Source organism: Beta vulgaris, chromosome 4 (assembly GCF_026745355.1).
Source record: "Beta vulgaris subsp. vulgaris cultivar EL10 chromosome 4, EL10.2, whole genome shotgun sequence".
Lineage (NCBI taxonomy): Eukaryota > Viridiplantae > Streptophyta > Magnoliopsida > Caryophyllales > Amaranthaceae > Beta > Beta vulgaris.
The window spans coordinates 62,903,664-62,920,366 of record NC_079205.1 but is presented as its reverse complement, the minus strand read 5'-3'; the positions used below and the strand labels follow the sequence as shown (position 1 = coordinate 62,920,366).

Sequence of the window (16,703 nt, the reverse complement as noted above, 5' to 3'; positions counted from 1 at the left end):
AGCTTTCAGGGTTGCTTGTCGAAGGTCGTTTTTTTACAAAAAGTCGCCTCAGTTGTGAACAAAGAAAGATAAAAATTTCGAATGTGTTCACTTAAATCAGCAGGGTTTGGATCTCTTCACCACGCTTTTTGAGGGAAGAATTTTACTCCTATGTCTCCTTATTTGGACAGTTCTATGAAAAAAGGCAGTGTTTCTATCCCCTTTGGTACACCACTCTAGCCTACTTTTCGTTTTCCAAAAAAGGTCTTCTTGATCAAGAATTGACAAAATCTCCTGTTGGAGCTCTTCTTGAATCTCGAGGTGATATATAGAATTTGGGTTGGTCTGAATATACTTCTCAATACCGGTGAGTCTATTAAGGGCTCTTTTCTTTCTTTTGTAGAGATTACCGAAATTATTTTTATTCCAAACGGTAAGGTCCAGTCTCGTTTGATGAAGTCTAGAGTCCAGGGAGGGGCCTGCGGTCCAAGCTTGTTGAACAACAGCGGGGAAGGAGGGGTCTAAAGTCCACATTGGTTCGAACCTAAAGGTGTTGGGCCATCGCGGGAAGGTCGGGAATCCAGGTGCAGCATTAAAGGACAGTGTCTGAGGTTATTTTTGGAAGATGAAGGATTAACAGTTTGGGAATTTGAGAACCATAGTCATTAGCCATCCTCTATCTAGCCTCTCTGAATGGGTGCATGTTTCTTTTATTCGACCATGTGAATCTCGCCCCGAGAAGCCTAGATCAATTAAATGACAATCATTGAGCATTTTATTAAAAAGGTCAGTGCGAGATTTCGAAATCGGGTTTCCACCCCATTTTTCAGCTTGACATGTTACTTCATTGAAATCACCAAAAACAATCCAAGGTAAATCAATCGATTCAGCCATATCATATAAATTTGACCATAGTAAAGTGCGAGTATTGAAACGTGGGCTAGCATAAACAGCAGTTAATATAAAAGGGGGAGTATTATCACGTACCTCCACCAATGCAGTTATACTTTGGAAATTCTCACGTAAAATCGTGAGATGGACCCGAGTTGAATTCCAAAGAATCAGAATTCCACCCGCGAAGCCTATTGGATCAACAAGGTGCCAATTATCGAAGGGTAAGGCTTGGACAATTTTGGTGGTTGTCCTACGACTAGCATGGGTCTCCGCAAGAACAACAATGTCAGGATGATGATCATTGATAATATGGCGAAAATTCAGCTTGAAGGAATTCCGCGCAATACCTCTCGCATTCCAGTAAATTGTCGACATATTATAAGGAATGCTTGGCTTGGCCATCAAGGCCTTGACTTGCTGCGACTTTCTCTCGACCCAAGGATTTACTTCTTCGCGGGTGACCGATCTATCCATACCCCTCGCGCGGATATGCTCTCATCGTGGTCATGTTTGGGTTTCTTCTTTCGTTTCCCCCTTCCCAACTGATCTGAAGAGTCATTTGATGTAACATCGGTAGGATGCGAAGCTCTATCATGGCATTCGCATGGCTCTTGAATGTCCACTCTATTGATGAGTGTTTCAAGCGATAAATCTCCCTTATGTAGGGAAGTATTATGGATGGGTCCAACCAAGGTCCCAACATGTGGAGGAGGTAGCGTTCCTCGTCTTCGTTGGTAACCTCCTTCGTTAATAGCCACATGATGAATGCTTTCAGTGGTAGTGGGAGGTGAAGGGTGTCTTGTACTTGGGGGAGGTGGGCTGGAACTATGGTACCCTCTTCTGTATACATTAGGAGATTTAGTAGGGAGGGAGGGATCATTCTCGGATTGAGTATGAAATTTTTTGTTTCTTGGAGAGATATTTCCACTAAGTTTTCTCCCTCTTTCCAAAGATAGAAGTTGTGGACTTGATTTACTTCTGGTTTTAAGGGTAGTGGGGCCTTGTCGAACACGCAGGGGAACCTCCATTCTTTGAGGATTAATCGGGGAGGTGAATTTGGTGGTGAATCTGGGGAGGATGGTGGTGGTGGGGTCGCGTTTCGAACAGGACTGCTGCTCATTTTGTTTGCTCAGGGGGGAGGTGGTTTCTTTTTTTTCGTGGTTTGAAATTTGGGGAGGAGAGAGAATTTGGGAAGGAGAGAGAAGAAGGTTCATAGACGTTGGAGATGGTAAGGATATGGAAGGATTTGACGTGCCAGCTTTCGCTGGATCATTGGGTGGTAAAGCTTCTACCATTTCCAGATTTTCGGCGATCGAGGATTGCAGAGGAAGGAAAGGATTTTGGGACTCCATAGCTTCGGCTATGATTTGACTTTGTCTGGGATTGGGGGCTTCTTTTTGCAGTGGAAGATTTTGGAGATTGTTGGGTGTCTTTGGTTGGGGAAAATTTTTGGATTTTACTGGGGTCCACCTGTTGCTTTGTTTTTTTGGGGGGGGTCCCTCTTGAAGGGCGGTTCTGGGCTTGGGAAGGAGGGAATGGTAAGATGAGTGGTTTTCATACTCATTCCTTGCTTTTGGCCCTTCATAAATTAATGCGCATTTACGAGAGCCATGGCCAAATTTACAGCAATTTGCACAGTACCATGGACCTTCGAGATATTCCACTTCCTGGAATACATTCCCCAACCATACACCTATGGTGGGTTGACTTTCTGCGTCGACAAGTACGCAAATATTGGCGTATCTCTTACCTTCACCCTTGAGAGTGTTGTTATCAATTTTTACTAGTTGACCTAGTTTTTTCCCCACCTGAATGAGGATGTCTTGCCTGAATAACTCTATGGGTAGTTCTGGTAACTTAACCCATACGGCACCGAGACTGCATTTTGCTTGCGATGGCTTAAAACCGGGTTCCCATGCTTGGACCCATACATGGTTTCCTTGAATGCACCATGGGCCTCTGGCTAGCACATTAGCTCTATCTTCAATGTTTCTGCATTTTACTGAGTAGGATCCCTTTCCTAGGGCTGTGAGTGGTAGAGCTTGGGTCCAACCCCACAATTTTGCTGTTTCCTTCGCTAGAAAGTCTTTTGCAAATGATCTACCAATGACTTTCATGATGATGTTTAGCTTCCACGGGTTGCATAAATCTTCATAATGTTCCTTTGATATTGGTATGAAGGGAGTAGAGGGGGATATGGATTCAGGGGGGTTGATGGCGAAAGGTGTAACAAGGGTGGGGAGAAGAGATAGATGACCGTGTGAGGAGGCGGAGGGGGTGGTAAGTTTGTTGGCATAGGTTGGTTGAGGGGAGGCTGTAGGGGGGGTGGTGCGGGGCTGCATGGTTGATTGAAGAGGGTTTGAAACTGGCACCTGGGTTGATCCACTAGGTTGTCCAAAGCTGCTGCTGCATGGCGGAGGGTCTTCTTTGACTGCTGTGACAAAACTCTCTCTCACTTTCTCTCTCTCACTTTCTCTCTCTTCCATCTCTCACGTTCTTTCAATCCCTACTTATATGTTATCTAGCTACAATGTCAACTTGCAATGTGTCTTTATATATCTATCATTCACGACACGTATTAAAATATTTTTTTCAACCTTCTACAAAAAATTAGTATTTGACTTATTTAACTTCTCAATATATATTCATATTAAAAAGTTTATCATTCTGGCCTCAAAGTGATGTCGTAAAAATTACAAACAGTTGTTAGTTGAGTAACAATAATTGCCAAGTGGAACGGCTTCGAGTACCAATTGGAAAAGTTTTGAGTAGTAATTGTGTTGTGTTAAATACCAAATTGGTCTTCCATAAAAAAAATAGACACTTTAATTTTCCATACATATGATTCGATGATACCCTTCTTAAAATATTAATTGCATATGAATATTCTTAGTTTCATATTAATTTCATAACTATTTTATGATGACGATAATTGTAACACTAATTTAATTTGGAAACTCATGAAACGGTCATAATGATGATATCTTTTTCGATAGGTCATTTTATATCCCTAGGGCTAGGATGAATGAAGACATAATATTTTCTAATAATTTTGCGATGCAATTTGGGGACAATATAACCCTACAATAATATGCATGATGTATAAGAAACAAGTAAGTCATAGAATAATAATTTTCACTTGTATCCAGCTGGCATCATATGAAAGGCTTGTATGTGTTTGAAGTGAATGCACAAAAGTTGGTTTAATTAATTTCCATGGTAATCATATGTGCTACATAATTAGGATGATTATTTCAATAACGGCCGTCTCATGCTCTATAGCTCCAATTAGTAGATTATACACCGAGGTGTAGGTAGAGGAACCTACACCTCGCCCAAAACGCAGGAAAAAAATAACAAAACGCAGGCTTCTTGTAAAGGAATGAACAATAATGTACATGGTCTCAGTTGAGTAATGTACATGGAAAACTTTGCAAAAGAAACTGATTTGACCGTTACTATTCACCAATTAATAACTGAATAAATGTCAACTGCAAATCCCGTCGCCCCATGTACCAGTGATCATCATATTTCAACTTCTCACACTCAACCTCCATATTTCATTCACAACTTTCTCTCTCGACCATTTTTCTCACTCTATCAAATTCTCTCTCTACATTCTCTCTCACCACCACCGCAATTCTCACCACAAAAACCCCAATTCACACCAGAAAACCCCAATTACCACCACAAAAATTCCATTGCACCATCCCACAACATTGTCCTCTAGCGTTTATGGACAATAGCGACAAAAAAAAACCAAAACAAAGACGACAACCACCGCAGTCAAGAAACCCACGGCAACCAAGGCAAGCGAAAAAACTACCTTGCCCAAAACCACTCAGAATAATTCCTCCATCTCCACAACTAACTATGGGTGAAGATATTATGTAAGTTTCTACAATTTCGTTTCTTTAAATTTAAATTTACATTTTAAATTTTTGGTGAATAAAATGAGTTCTCATCACTTTGGATTGTTGAACATTGTACAAAAAATTTTTTTGGTTATTTCGGTACAATTTATGTTCAATTTCGGTTGTAATTGAACAATTTTCATTTACGGTTGATATGGTGTACATTGTGTGTTGCGAAATGTACTTCGCATGTTAGTAATTGAACAATGTTGTTGTTGAGTACTAAACCCTATGGATAGTTGAACATAGTACAAAAATTTGTAATTTGGTACATTTTCTGATGCGCATTGTACATTACAAAATTTAGGTATAATAACGGTTGTAATTGAACAATTTTGGTTTGATGTGTTGTACATTGTGTGTTGCGAATTGTACTTCCATGGTTGATTTTGATATTGTGAATTTGATAGGTTGCATGGTCCATTTTGACACAAATTGGTACCAATGCATATGAGTTCTCATCACTTTGGATTGTTGAACATTGTACAAAAAATTTGTTTTTGGTTATTTTGGTACAATTTATGTTCAATTTCGGTTGTAATTGAACAATTTTCATTTACGGTTGATATGGTGTACATTGTGTGTTGCGAAATGTACTTCGCATGTTAGTAATTGAACAATGTTGTTGTTGAGTACTAAACCCTATGGATAGTTGAACATAGTACAAAAATTTGTAATTTGGTACATTTTCTGATGCGCATGTACATTACAAAATTTAGGTATAATAACGGTTGTAATTGAACAATTTTGGTTTGATGTGTTGTACATTGTGTGTCCTTGAACATGTTAATCAAATAATTGTATACTGAATGATATCCACTTGAACATTACAATGGGACATGTCCTTACTTAATGTACATAATGCCAAATTGACTGTACATTGGATGACAACTTTATTTCTTGCACATTTAGCTTTTAATGTACAATGGGACACTACCTTAGTTATTGTACAACACCAAAACTATGAACTATGTGGTTGTTCACTCTTGCCTGTTTTCTTCTGCAATAACTAAATGGCCAATGTACAATGACAGTCCTCCAAACGATTCTACCACAAAAACTGAACAGCAAACAGTACCCATACCTGCAACAATTAGGTATGTACAGTAATTCAGCACACTGTTGTACACTGTCTGACCTCCAATGTACATTCTTTTATACTCTTGTTGGCTAATTGTACATTATTAGAACCTGTACTCTATTGGAAAATTAAACTGTCTTGCTTTGTTGTACATTATTGCCTGTTTTGTTGTTCAATAAATAAATGCCAATGTACATTGCAGCTCTCCAATAGATCCCACCCTCAGAGAATCTAGGGAACAGCAAACAGGGCCCACCCCTGAAACAGAGAAGTAAGTACACTAATTAATTACAGTGTTGTACACTGTGTGATGTCCATTGTACATTCTTATAGGATAATTATACAATGCTGCTTCTTTGTACATTCTTTTATACTCTTGTTGGCTAGTTGTACATTATTAGAACCTGTACTCTATTGGAAAATTAAACTGTCTTGCTTTGTTGTACATTATTGCCTGTTTTGTTGTTCAATAAATAAATGCCAATGTACATTGCAGCTCTCCAATAGATCCCACCCTCAGAGAATCTAGGAACAGCAAACAGGGCCCACCCCTGAAACAGAGAAGTAAGTACACTAATTAATTACAGTGTTGTACACTGTGTGATGTCCATTGTACATTCTTATAGGATAATTATACAATGCTGCTTCTTTGTACATTCTTTTATACTCTTGTTGGCTAGTTGTACATTATTAGAACCTGTACTCTATTGGAAAATTAAACTGTCTTGCTTTGTTGTACATTATTGCCTGTTTTGTTGTTCAGTAAATAAATGCCAATGTACATTGCAGCTCTCCAATAGATCCCACCCTCAGAGAATCTAGGGAACAGCAAACAGGGCCCACCCCTGAAACAGAGAAGTAAGTACACTGTGTGATGTCCATTGTACATTCTTATAGATTTATACAATGCTGCTTCTTTGTACATTCTTATTCAATAACGAAATGCCAATGTACAATGACAGCCATCCACAAGGTCCCACCACAACAGAATCTACTGAACAGCAACCAGGATCTATACCTGTAGTTGTTGAAGAGTAAGTACATTTTTGTTTTTACTCCTAGCTTGTACATATGTGTTGGCATGCCTGTCCATGTTGGAATGACTTTTTACTCTTGTTGGCTAGTTGTACATTATTGCAAAATTACTGTCTTACTTTGTTGTACATAATTGAATGTTTTATTGTTCAATTAATAAATGCCAATGTACATTGACAGCCCTTGCATAGATCCCACCCTCAGAGTATCTAATGAACAGCAAACAGGGTCCACCCCTGAAACAGACAAGTAAGTACACTAATTAATCACTGTGTTGTACACTTTGTGATGTCCAATGTACATTCTTATTGGATAATTATACTATGCTGCTTCTTTGTACATTCTTATTCAATAACGAAATGCCAATGTACAATGACAGCCCTCCAAAAGGTCCCACCACAACACACTCTAGTGAACAGCAACCAGGATCTATACCTGTAGTTGTTGAAGAGTAAGTACATTTTTGTCATTACTCCAAGCTTGTACATTTGTGTTGGCATGCCTGTTCATGTTGGAATGTTTTGCCCACATTGACAGGTCCACCACAGCAGCTTCTACTGAAAATGCTTCTGATTCCACAACATCTGAGAAGTAAGTTCACAATGTACATTTTTTGCACTTGTTTGTACTTTATAAATATGATCTCATACTCTGAGGTTCATGTACATTCTATAAATAGCAGGCAACCTACTACTGAACCAGAAACAACTCCACCTAGTACTGACATGTAAGCCCCTCTCTACACTGACATCTCATACTCTGTTGATCCATATTGTACACCATTAACTTATTGAGTGTTCATTGTACATTGCCTCTGCCGTATTGTACATTAGTTAACCTTAATTGTACATTCCTTATATGTATGGTGTTCACTGTTTCAAACATAAAGGTTCATTCTTACTAATTGCATATATGTACACTCTATTTACAGTCCTCCTTCGACTGAGAAAGAACATACTCCTAATGATTCAAGCACCACCAGAACAACTGATAGGTAAGTATATTATCATTGTACACTACTTACTGTTATCTTGTTGATTAACCAACGTTTATTGTACATTTGTACAATTTTAATTACATATATGTACACTCTTTTTTTTTCTAGAACGCCTGTTCTTGAGAGTGAGGCCATTCCACTCAATACTGAGATGTAAGTGCATGTACATTATTTGTTTGTTCTTAATTACATACATTATTAAGGCCATTCCAACCATTGTACATTTTTACTGGCTTAAAGTGTTTATAGTGTAACAATTGTTGTACAATGCCAGGCCCCCCACTAATGAACATGACCCTATTCAACCCAATACTGAGATGTAAGTTGCACAACACTGCTATGTGTACATTACTACGTTGTACATTGCCTCTGCCGTATTGTACATTAGTTAACCTTAATTGTACAATTTCTGTTTACAAATGATCATTGTACATTCAATTACATCTATGTTCTTGTGAGAGATATCAGTCCTTGTACATTAATGTTATATTCAGTGTACATTGTGGTATATTTGTTGTACATTGTTAATCACATACATGTTTATTGTGTTACCTTTGTTTCACACTGTCAGGCCCCCTACTACTGAACCTATTCCAACACCTCCCATTCCTGAAACAATTCCTGAAGAAGATGAAACAGACGATGATGAAGAGTAAGAAATATCTTAAATTATATATACTTCATGTCCAAACTAATGTACACATGTTCCTTTCTTTTACCCTAATGTACATTGTATATTGACATGCAGGGTACCAATTGGTGTGCTGAGGGCCAGGGCAAGGAAAAGTGCCCAAGCGTATGTTCATTGACACATTCATTTTTACACATTGTTGTACTTCTTTTACGTTCATTTTTACACATAACTACATTTGCACCTACATCTTACAGCACCCGCCCCAGTAAGAGAATGAAAATTTCAACTTCCAAGGCTGCCACAACTTCCAAGGCTGCCAAGGGCAAGTCCCCACTTGAAGCAGATACCACAAAGCCTGGGAAGAGGAAAGCACCAGAGCAGGCCCTGAAAATCAGAATTGGCAAGGGTTCACCTCCCAAACAAAAGAAGGCTGCTAAGTCCAGGTATAGTGAATGAACAATAAAATATTCGTGTCTGTACATTATTTATCCAGTCATGTATGTTATTTCTGCATGACATGAACACTAGTATTTGCTGATTGTACTTTTTGTGTAATTGAATGTACACTGTTATTATACCTTGTTTGTACATTATGTATTCTTCTAGTCAGACTGATTATGTTCTATGTACATTGTAATTGGTTAAAATGAACATTCCATTTCTTTGTGCATTATGACAAGCATGTACACTATTATTCTGTTGGATGTACATGTACAATAGTATGTGTCTGAATGTTCAACTTTTGTAATTGAATGTACATCTGGCTATACCTTGTTTGTACATTATGTATTTTCTAGTCACAGTGGTTATGTTCTGTGTACATTGTAATTGGTTTAAATGAACATTCCATTTCTTTGTTACATCACATGTGCCAAAATACAAACTTCTTTACCCATATACTTAGCATGTACATTGTCAAATACTTTTATGTTCAGTGCCTAGAGTTAACATATACATCAATTATAAACATTGTATAAGTTAACACAACCTCCAATTCATAATAAGGAGTTTTTTGGGTGTTTTAGACCAAGTACAACGTGAATGAGCGACATCCATTACAAAAAAAAAACAAAACATAACAACAACTCATTCATGGTGGACTACGTTTCATTCCCCAAAAAGCTCTTCAAAAATATTCATGTTAGGTGACCAAAATATCGTCTCTCAATTACCGAACAACTTCTCAGAATATTCGTGGTAGACTTCCAAGGCGGCTTTGTGATGCGGCTGCTCATCTTTACTACCTTCCCCAGGGATGTGGTTAATATGACAATAATCATCAGGGCCATACACATCAAGAAGAGACTTGTTGTGTGTTGAGTTAGCTACAGTGCTTTCTTCAGGGATATCAATGTATTCCTGTAATAGTCAAAGTTAGCTGGCTACACTAATTTTAAAAAAGTAACTTATAATTACACTGACCCATTCTCTACTGTTGAAAATGTACAACAAAGCGAAGACACATAGAACATTATCAGTTTATAGAATGTACATCTTTTCAGCATATCCACACAATGAACATGTAACAATAATAACACTGACCATTCCCCTATTTAACAATGTACAACATAAAGAAGCCAAAAAGAACAATATGAATATATATAATGTACATCGTTTCAGCGTATCCACACAATGAACATGTAACAAAGGTAATACAATGAACATCTAATAACAACAGATTAACACATATAATACCAATGTACATCAAAAACACAAAATATGCCATCGTGATATCCTACTATTCAATTTATCCAATAATGAACATGTTACAATAACAGATGAACATATCGTGGATAGAATTGTACAATGATTACCTGGACAGTTTTTGCGCTTTTGCCTTGTTCCTCAATGCAGCTTTCTCAGCAGTTTTCTTCCACCCTCTTAACCTGTTCACCTGCTTCTCCACAGTGCTTTTCAACCTCACATTTCTAGTTCCTTTCTTCCTCTTCTTAGGTGGATCTTTAACAACAGGGTATAACAAATTTTGCACGTCATCAATGGTAATTGATTCATCAACCTTCCCAATAAGCAACCCAACCTTTGCCTTCAAATCACTTAAAGCATTCTCCACAACTTTCCTAGCAGCTATGTCATGTTGAGTTGAATTTATTATGGATAAAGCATCCCTTGTAGTTTTAACACGCCACACCGACGCTTGAACAATGTTTACATCCTTCCCAGCGTCATCATCAACTCTTGTACACATAGCATGTTTTGCCCATCTACCCAAAATGTATCTTTGGGGAATTTTTTCAACATTATGTATGTGAAAAATCCTCAATGAATGGGAACACAATAAACCCATCTCAGTGAAATACTTGCATGTGCAATCAATTGTCATATTTTCTTGGTCATATCTAACAAGATGCATTAGATATTCTTTCTCAGTGCGTCCCACATGGTATTCAAATAAAGGGGGTCATACTTGACTAGTTTCTGGCAAAATGATGCACCTCTTATGAAATTCTCCTCAAACGTCAAATACACAGCCACAGTATATATCTTCTTCGCCTCATTTAGTAACTTAACATCTACAAATGCTAGATGTTTGTTGCCATTAAGTGCATTGTAATCTTCACCATTCTCCCTGTCCCTCCATTCCTCAACAACATCTATAAAAACCTTGTAGAAATCACAAAGGCCTTGCATGCTATGAAGCCTTTGATTCAACGAATGGTTTGTAGTCTCACTTCTTTGAGAAGACAGCACCCCCCCTGAGAAGTAATCCTTGGAGTACACTGGACACCACATCTTCCTTAACTTGTACAACCTAATCAACCAAGGACATGCAGCGCACTTGTACTTCGTAACCATACTGCATACATAATACAGTAAACAACTATGATAAATCCAATGATCATGCCTCTTAAACCAATGAACAATGTGAGTTATTGAATGAACATAAATTTGTCACAGTCATATAATACTGTACATTACATCATGCCATACTGTACAATACACATAAGAATAATGTACATTAAAACAACATTATTTCATTCATTTAATAATGTACATTCCCTTTCTCAACACTCATTTAATAATGTACATTAAATCATCGCAATTATTCAGATCAGAAAAACATACTAATTCTCTAAATTCAAAAATATTCATAATGCATTGAACATTGTGATGAATCTAATGAACATTAAGCTTATAAAAATGTACAATTACCCTGTCCAGTAGTGCTTGAACTCACTCTTGGTCTCACAATGTTTTAGCACATAATTGAATAGATCCACAAATCCAGCCTTTCCCCTCAAACCTTTTATATTGTTGATGGAATTTTTCCCGATGTGCCATATACACAGACGATGTATAACATTGGGAAAAACAATGCTTATAGCTTTCGCCATCGCAGCATCTTGGTCTGTCATAATGGTAATCGGCGACCTACCTCCCATACTCTTCAAAAACGAGTCAAACAACCACACAAAAGAATCGGTGTCTTCGTTCAATAGGAAACCAACACCAAACATCACGTTCCTTTGGTGATGGTTCATCCCAACAAACGGACCACAAATCATCCCATACTTATTCGTACGGTATGTCGTATCATGAACAACTAGATCTCCAAACACTTCATAATCCTTTTTCATTCTTCCATCCCTCCAGAAAAAACTTATTAAGTGCCCTATAGCATCTAGTCGAACGTCATAATAAAAATCATATTCCGCTGCTTGTCTTTGCGTAAAGTTCTTTATCAGTTGGTTACTATCACAACCATCAAGTTCTTTCTTTCTTTGAGTAGCAACTGCATCATAAGCATCTCTGTTCACAAACCCAAGATTTGGAGATCCCCCCGCTTCCTTCCTCAATACACGCACAGCTTCAGCGACCCCCACTCCACAACTTCTCAAATTATTAATCATATGCAATTGTTCAACTGTCACTTTCCTATGAGATCTTATTAAATGTCTTTGTTTCAATGGCACCATGGGGTGATTGTGAATCATATGGTGCTTAGTAACAATAAAAAATCCAAAGTCTTTGGATACATCAAATTGAATAAAGGCTTTACATCCACAACGTTGATCAAGCTTAGTGAATGCCTGTGCCAAGAAGAACATCATGTATATTCTATTGAACATTGGCTTTGCAGTAATGAACATCCGCATTGTTTTTTTAAACACTATGATTTCAAAAAAAAAAAGAAAAAATATGTATACTAATTTTACCACTACCACTATATATAATAACATCTGATATACTAATGTACATATTATCATGACCACACAAAGCATAACACATACCTTAGGCACACCACCTTTTGTGTCTTTCAATCCTTCCCGACTACAAACTAAAAAACGTTGTCTGATTGTCTTTGTTTCATATCTCCAACAAACTTTGCCCTTCCGGATACCAAATCCGCATTTAAATGCATACTCATTGTACAATTTGTAAGCTTCTTCATCGTTGGCAACTTCTTTGTGTATCAATTCAGATGTCTCACACTCAACATATTCTGCAGACAAAAAAAATTTATTTAAACATAACTAATATTTACCCTCATATAGAATAATGTACATTAAATGTCCCTTTAAATGATCACTGTAACAACAATAATTATTAACACATAACAAATATTACCACTAATATAGAAGAATATACATTTGATGTCACTGAATTGATCTAAAATATCCTAACTATACTATTGTCTTTAATGCACGTAAATTACATCATCTACACATAAAGCTTTACACATGTAAAACAGAGAAACATCTCAAAACAGTATAGGTTTACACCTTAAACATAACTAATATTTGCCTCATATAGAATAATGTACATTGGATCTCATTAAAATTGATCACTGAAACAAAAGAAAAATATATTATTCACACATACCAAATATTAACACTCATATAAAATAATGTACATTGGATGTCACTGAATTGATCAGTAAGTTATCCTTACTGTACTATTGTCTTTGATCCACGTAAATTACATCATTTCCCACTTTCTCCCTCCATTTGGCAAATTCATTATCATGAAACACATAAACCTTTACACATGCCAAACACTGAAACATCCCAAAACAGTATAGGTTTGCACCTTTTGGGGATTTATAATAGACATACATAAATATAAGGAACATTCCAATCAACAGCACAATAAATGAAAAATAAATGAGGCAAGGCATTAAATTGCTTCTTGCACAATAAATCAGAGTGAGTGACTGACTTATGTAACTACCAAACTTAAAATTCACTGCGCATATTGACCCTTCATGGGATAACATTAAACATATCTGACATACGTAACCAAAGTACAAACTGCCACTGTACATTAATAGTCAACCAATTGTACAGTTTTAATACCCCAATGTACATTACTATATTCTTGCACATCAACTAACATGCATTTGTACATTAACAAAAAAGCTTGGTAGCTAAATACCATTCTTCTTCTCTAATTCATCTTCTTCACTTGCTCCTTCATTCCATAAATCTTCCATTGCATTATCAAGAACAACATTATCAACATCGTTTTCACTAATATCTTCCATTTTTTCAACGTTTTGTACCATAAAACTTGCAAAGATTTTAAAAATACAAACCGAAAATCAAAGATAAATTCTGCCAAATTATCATATAAATTTATGAAACTCAGAAAGAAATCAATGAAGAACAAAAAAAAAAGAGAGAGACTTTAAATGCTTCTACATAATTTATGAGAGAGAAATAAAATGAATGATTGATTGATGTAAGTTACAAAGTACACCATGACATACCATGAGCTTAACTCAGCTGGCCCACTTCAAAAAAGGCGCCAAACTCACCCAAATTCAGCCAAACTTTGGCCCCCCTAAACTACACAAAACGCTGCCGTTTTGCACGAGGTGTAGGTTCCTCTACCTACACCTCCGTGCAGGATCTAAATTGCGCTATAGCTCTACTCCCTCTCTCTACCATAATATAGTACTTCATCCGTCCCAAAATATAGTTCTTATTTTCATTTTGGGTGTCCCAAAATATAGTTCTATTTTCATATTTAATTTCACATTTTTTCGTAATTTGTCTAGAAATTAAAAACTGTGTCCCATCATTTATTTGCTTCTTGAATTTTGTTTTTTCCTTTGTTTATTCATCCAAAATGTTTAACTAATGCTCTTTCACCAATTATTCTCCATTCTCACTCCTAAAATCATCTTTTCTTATACAATATTTATTTAAATAAACAAAAAATCTTTACTATCCCTCTTGTATTCTGCTACTTGCATAGATTATCATGAAAAAAGGGAAATGGGAATTATATTTTTGGATGGAGGGAGTATTTGCTTCCTTTTTGCACGATTTCTAAAAGATATCTTTGACCTTCAATATTTTCAGTTTCGTATTAATTAATAAAAATATAAAAGTTGATATTATGAAAGTACTAGGCGAACCCGAACCTAATAAAATCCTATATGAGTATGTTTTTTGTATATATTAATGAGAAAATTTAAGTTGATCAGAAATTTCAAAGCAAGTTTGATCTTAACCGAGAACCAACCACTATACTATGAAACGAATCGGATGGAGCATCTCTATATGTTTATGGTAAATATTTAAATTATGATCATATGGATTTTATTGTGTTGTGCATGTTATAACTATCGTTGAGACGTTGAGTTAGCTTATTTAATATGGAGGTGACTATGGAAAAAGTCAGAAAGATGTAAATGTGAATCAAGAAGTATTGAAGAGCTTTGCCCAAGTGGCATGGGCGAAGCTACAATGGTATTAATGGGATCAACTTTTCTTATAAGAATCGAACAGATTTTGAAAAATCTTTTGTAAAATTGATAACTTGTTTAAGAAAAACATTTTGATGTTATTTTTCACCATTATAATTTGATAGAACCGCTTTGCTTTTTGGACTTTTGGGCGAACAGATAAATGAGTAAATGTAGTTTTGATACAAACCTTAATGTCTCACATATTAAAGAATATTTAGGAATTAGTAAGTTTGGTGTAAAGGGGTTATATTTTATGGTTTTTTTTTATCCATATAAGCCACGAAGGCGATACAAAGTACAGATTACGTTCTATGTTAATTGTAATAGTTATATTTATTTAAAAGGTATATTTTACGTAAAATGAGTCAATTTTATTATAAGTGACTCTTTTAAGACTAAAAGTTATTACCTCTATACCAAGGAAGAAAAGGTACAATTGTATGATCACTATATACTTATGAGAAGAAAGGGTCCAATTGTATGATCACTTCCTATCGCTCACATAGGAAACCAAGGTTCAAATCTTGGTGGAATCAAAATATCAATATTGTTGGGGGAGGGGGTTTGGGGCTTGTTGGGCCTTTAGGTGAGCAACCTTGTGCGAAGGTAGTCTAGAGAAAATTCATTTTACCACGATTATCGAAAGAAGGCCGAAAAAAGTTTATTTTCTCTATTTTACAAATTTTATTATAACACAGTCTTATACCCTACTAAGTTTTATTTTATTTTTTTTTGAATGAGAAATTTCATTAATTGAAGGCCAAACGGCATCTACAATAGATATTAAGGAAAAATAAGATACAATCAAACAAGGTTAAATCAAATTTATCTTCGAAAAAACTACAATGAACCAGATCGAGCAATACAGCGCAGCCCCCTTGTATTTGCTGAATCAAACAGCTATTGATGAGGAAGTCTATCATTCTAACATAGTTTGGGAAAAACATTCTTGATCGAGCCATGTTTACCGCATCCGAGATTTCAATACCTTCATGTTGAGTCTCGAACTTCAACCAATGAGAACACTTTCTCATACCTAAAAACAAAAAAACCCTACTCACAACTCCCATAGGTAGGGATGGCAATCCAATCTGAATCCGACCCTAGCCCGCTCCGATCCGAAGGAAAAAATTCGAGTTGACTCCGACAAAAAAGGAATCCGACTCCGACTCCGTTTAAAAAATCCGACTCCGAGTCGGAGGAGGGTCGGAGTCGGATCTCATAAAATAATCCGACATCTGAATCCGATGATCCGACTTTGAGTCAATCAATCCTTTTTTCTTATTTATGTAATGTATTATTTATGTATAATCTGACTTCGACTTTCAGCCAGTTGTATTATATAGGCTTTTCCCACAGAAAAAACGATTAAACAACTGGAAGAAAAATAAGTCGGATCAGGTTCAGATTCGGATGTTCGGATTTTAAGTCGGATGTCCGGATTTTAAGTCGGG

The 16,703-nt window shown here is 36.4% G+C and overlaps 4 protein-coding genes across 4 annotated transcripts; 1 reads left to right on the top strand and 3 right to left on the bottom strand.

The window, feature by feature from the left end:
* Nucleotides 1-612: 612 nt before the first annotated feature.
* LOC130591221 (uncharacterized) lies at nucleotides 613-1,248 on the bottom strand. Its single transcript, XM_057394172.1, has one exon. It carries the CDS (start codon nucleotides 1,246-1,248, stop codon nucleotides 613-615), a length of 636 nt encoding a protein of 211 aa, XP_057250155.1.
* A 2,904-nt stretch (nucleotides 1,249-4,152) lies between these two features.
* LOC125496798 (leucine-rich repeat extensin-like protein 5) lies at nucleotides 4,153-8,990 on the top strand. The gene is made up of 15 exons (XM_057394171.1): nucleotides 4,153-4,763; nucleotides 5,822-5,884; nucleotides 6,071-6,139; nucleotides 6,658-6,726; nucleotides 6,831-6,902; nucleotides 7,084-7,152; nucleotides 7,283-7,354; nucleotides 7,441-7,494; nucleotides 7,586-7,630; nucleotides 7,835-7,897; nucleotides 8,009-8,053; nucleotides 8,175-8,219; nucleotides 8,472-8,552; nucleotides 8,649-8,696; nucleotides 8,789-8,990. Exons 1-15 carry the CDS (start codon nucleotides 4,609-4,611, stop codon nucleotides 8,988-8,990), a joined length of 1,152 nt encoding a protein of 383 aa, XP_057250154.1. The 5' UTR covers nucleotides 4,153-4,608.
* Nucleotides 8,991-9,698: 708 nt separating this feature from the next.
* Nucleotides 9,699-10,875, bottom strand: LOC130591220 (protein FAR1-RELATED SEQUENCE 1-like). Its single transcript, XM_057394170.1, has 3 exons — nucleotides 10,349-10,875; nucleotides 10,077-10,083; nucleotides 9,699-9,893 (listed from the first exon to the last, which is right to left on the bottom strand). Exons 1-3 carry the CDS (start codon nucleotides 10,873-10,875, stop codon nucleotides 9,699-9,701), a joined length of 729 nt encoding a protein of 242 aa, XP_057250153.1.
* A 29-nt stretch (nucleotides 10,876-10,904) lies between these two features.
* Nucleotides 10,905-14,037, bottom strand: LOC104890273 (protein FAR1-RELATED SEQUENCE 5-like). Its single transcript, XM_048642396.2, has 4 exons — nucleotides 13,929-14,037; nucleotides 12,785-12,996; nucleotides 11,706-12,583; nucleotides 10,905-11,349 (listed from the first exon to the last, which is right to left on the bottom strand). The coding sequence occupies exons 1-4, from the start codon at nucleotides 14,035-14,037 to the stop codon at nucleotides 10,905-10,907; spliced, it is 1,644 nt and encodes a 547-aa protein (XP_048498353.2).
* Between the last annotated feature and the right edge of the window lie 2,666 nt (nucleotides 14,038-16,703).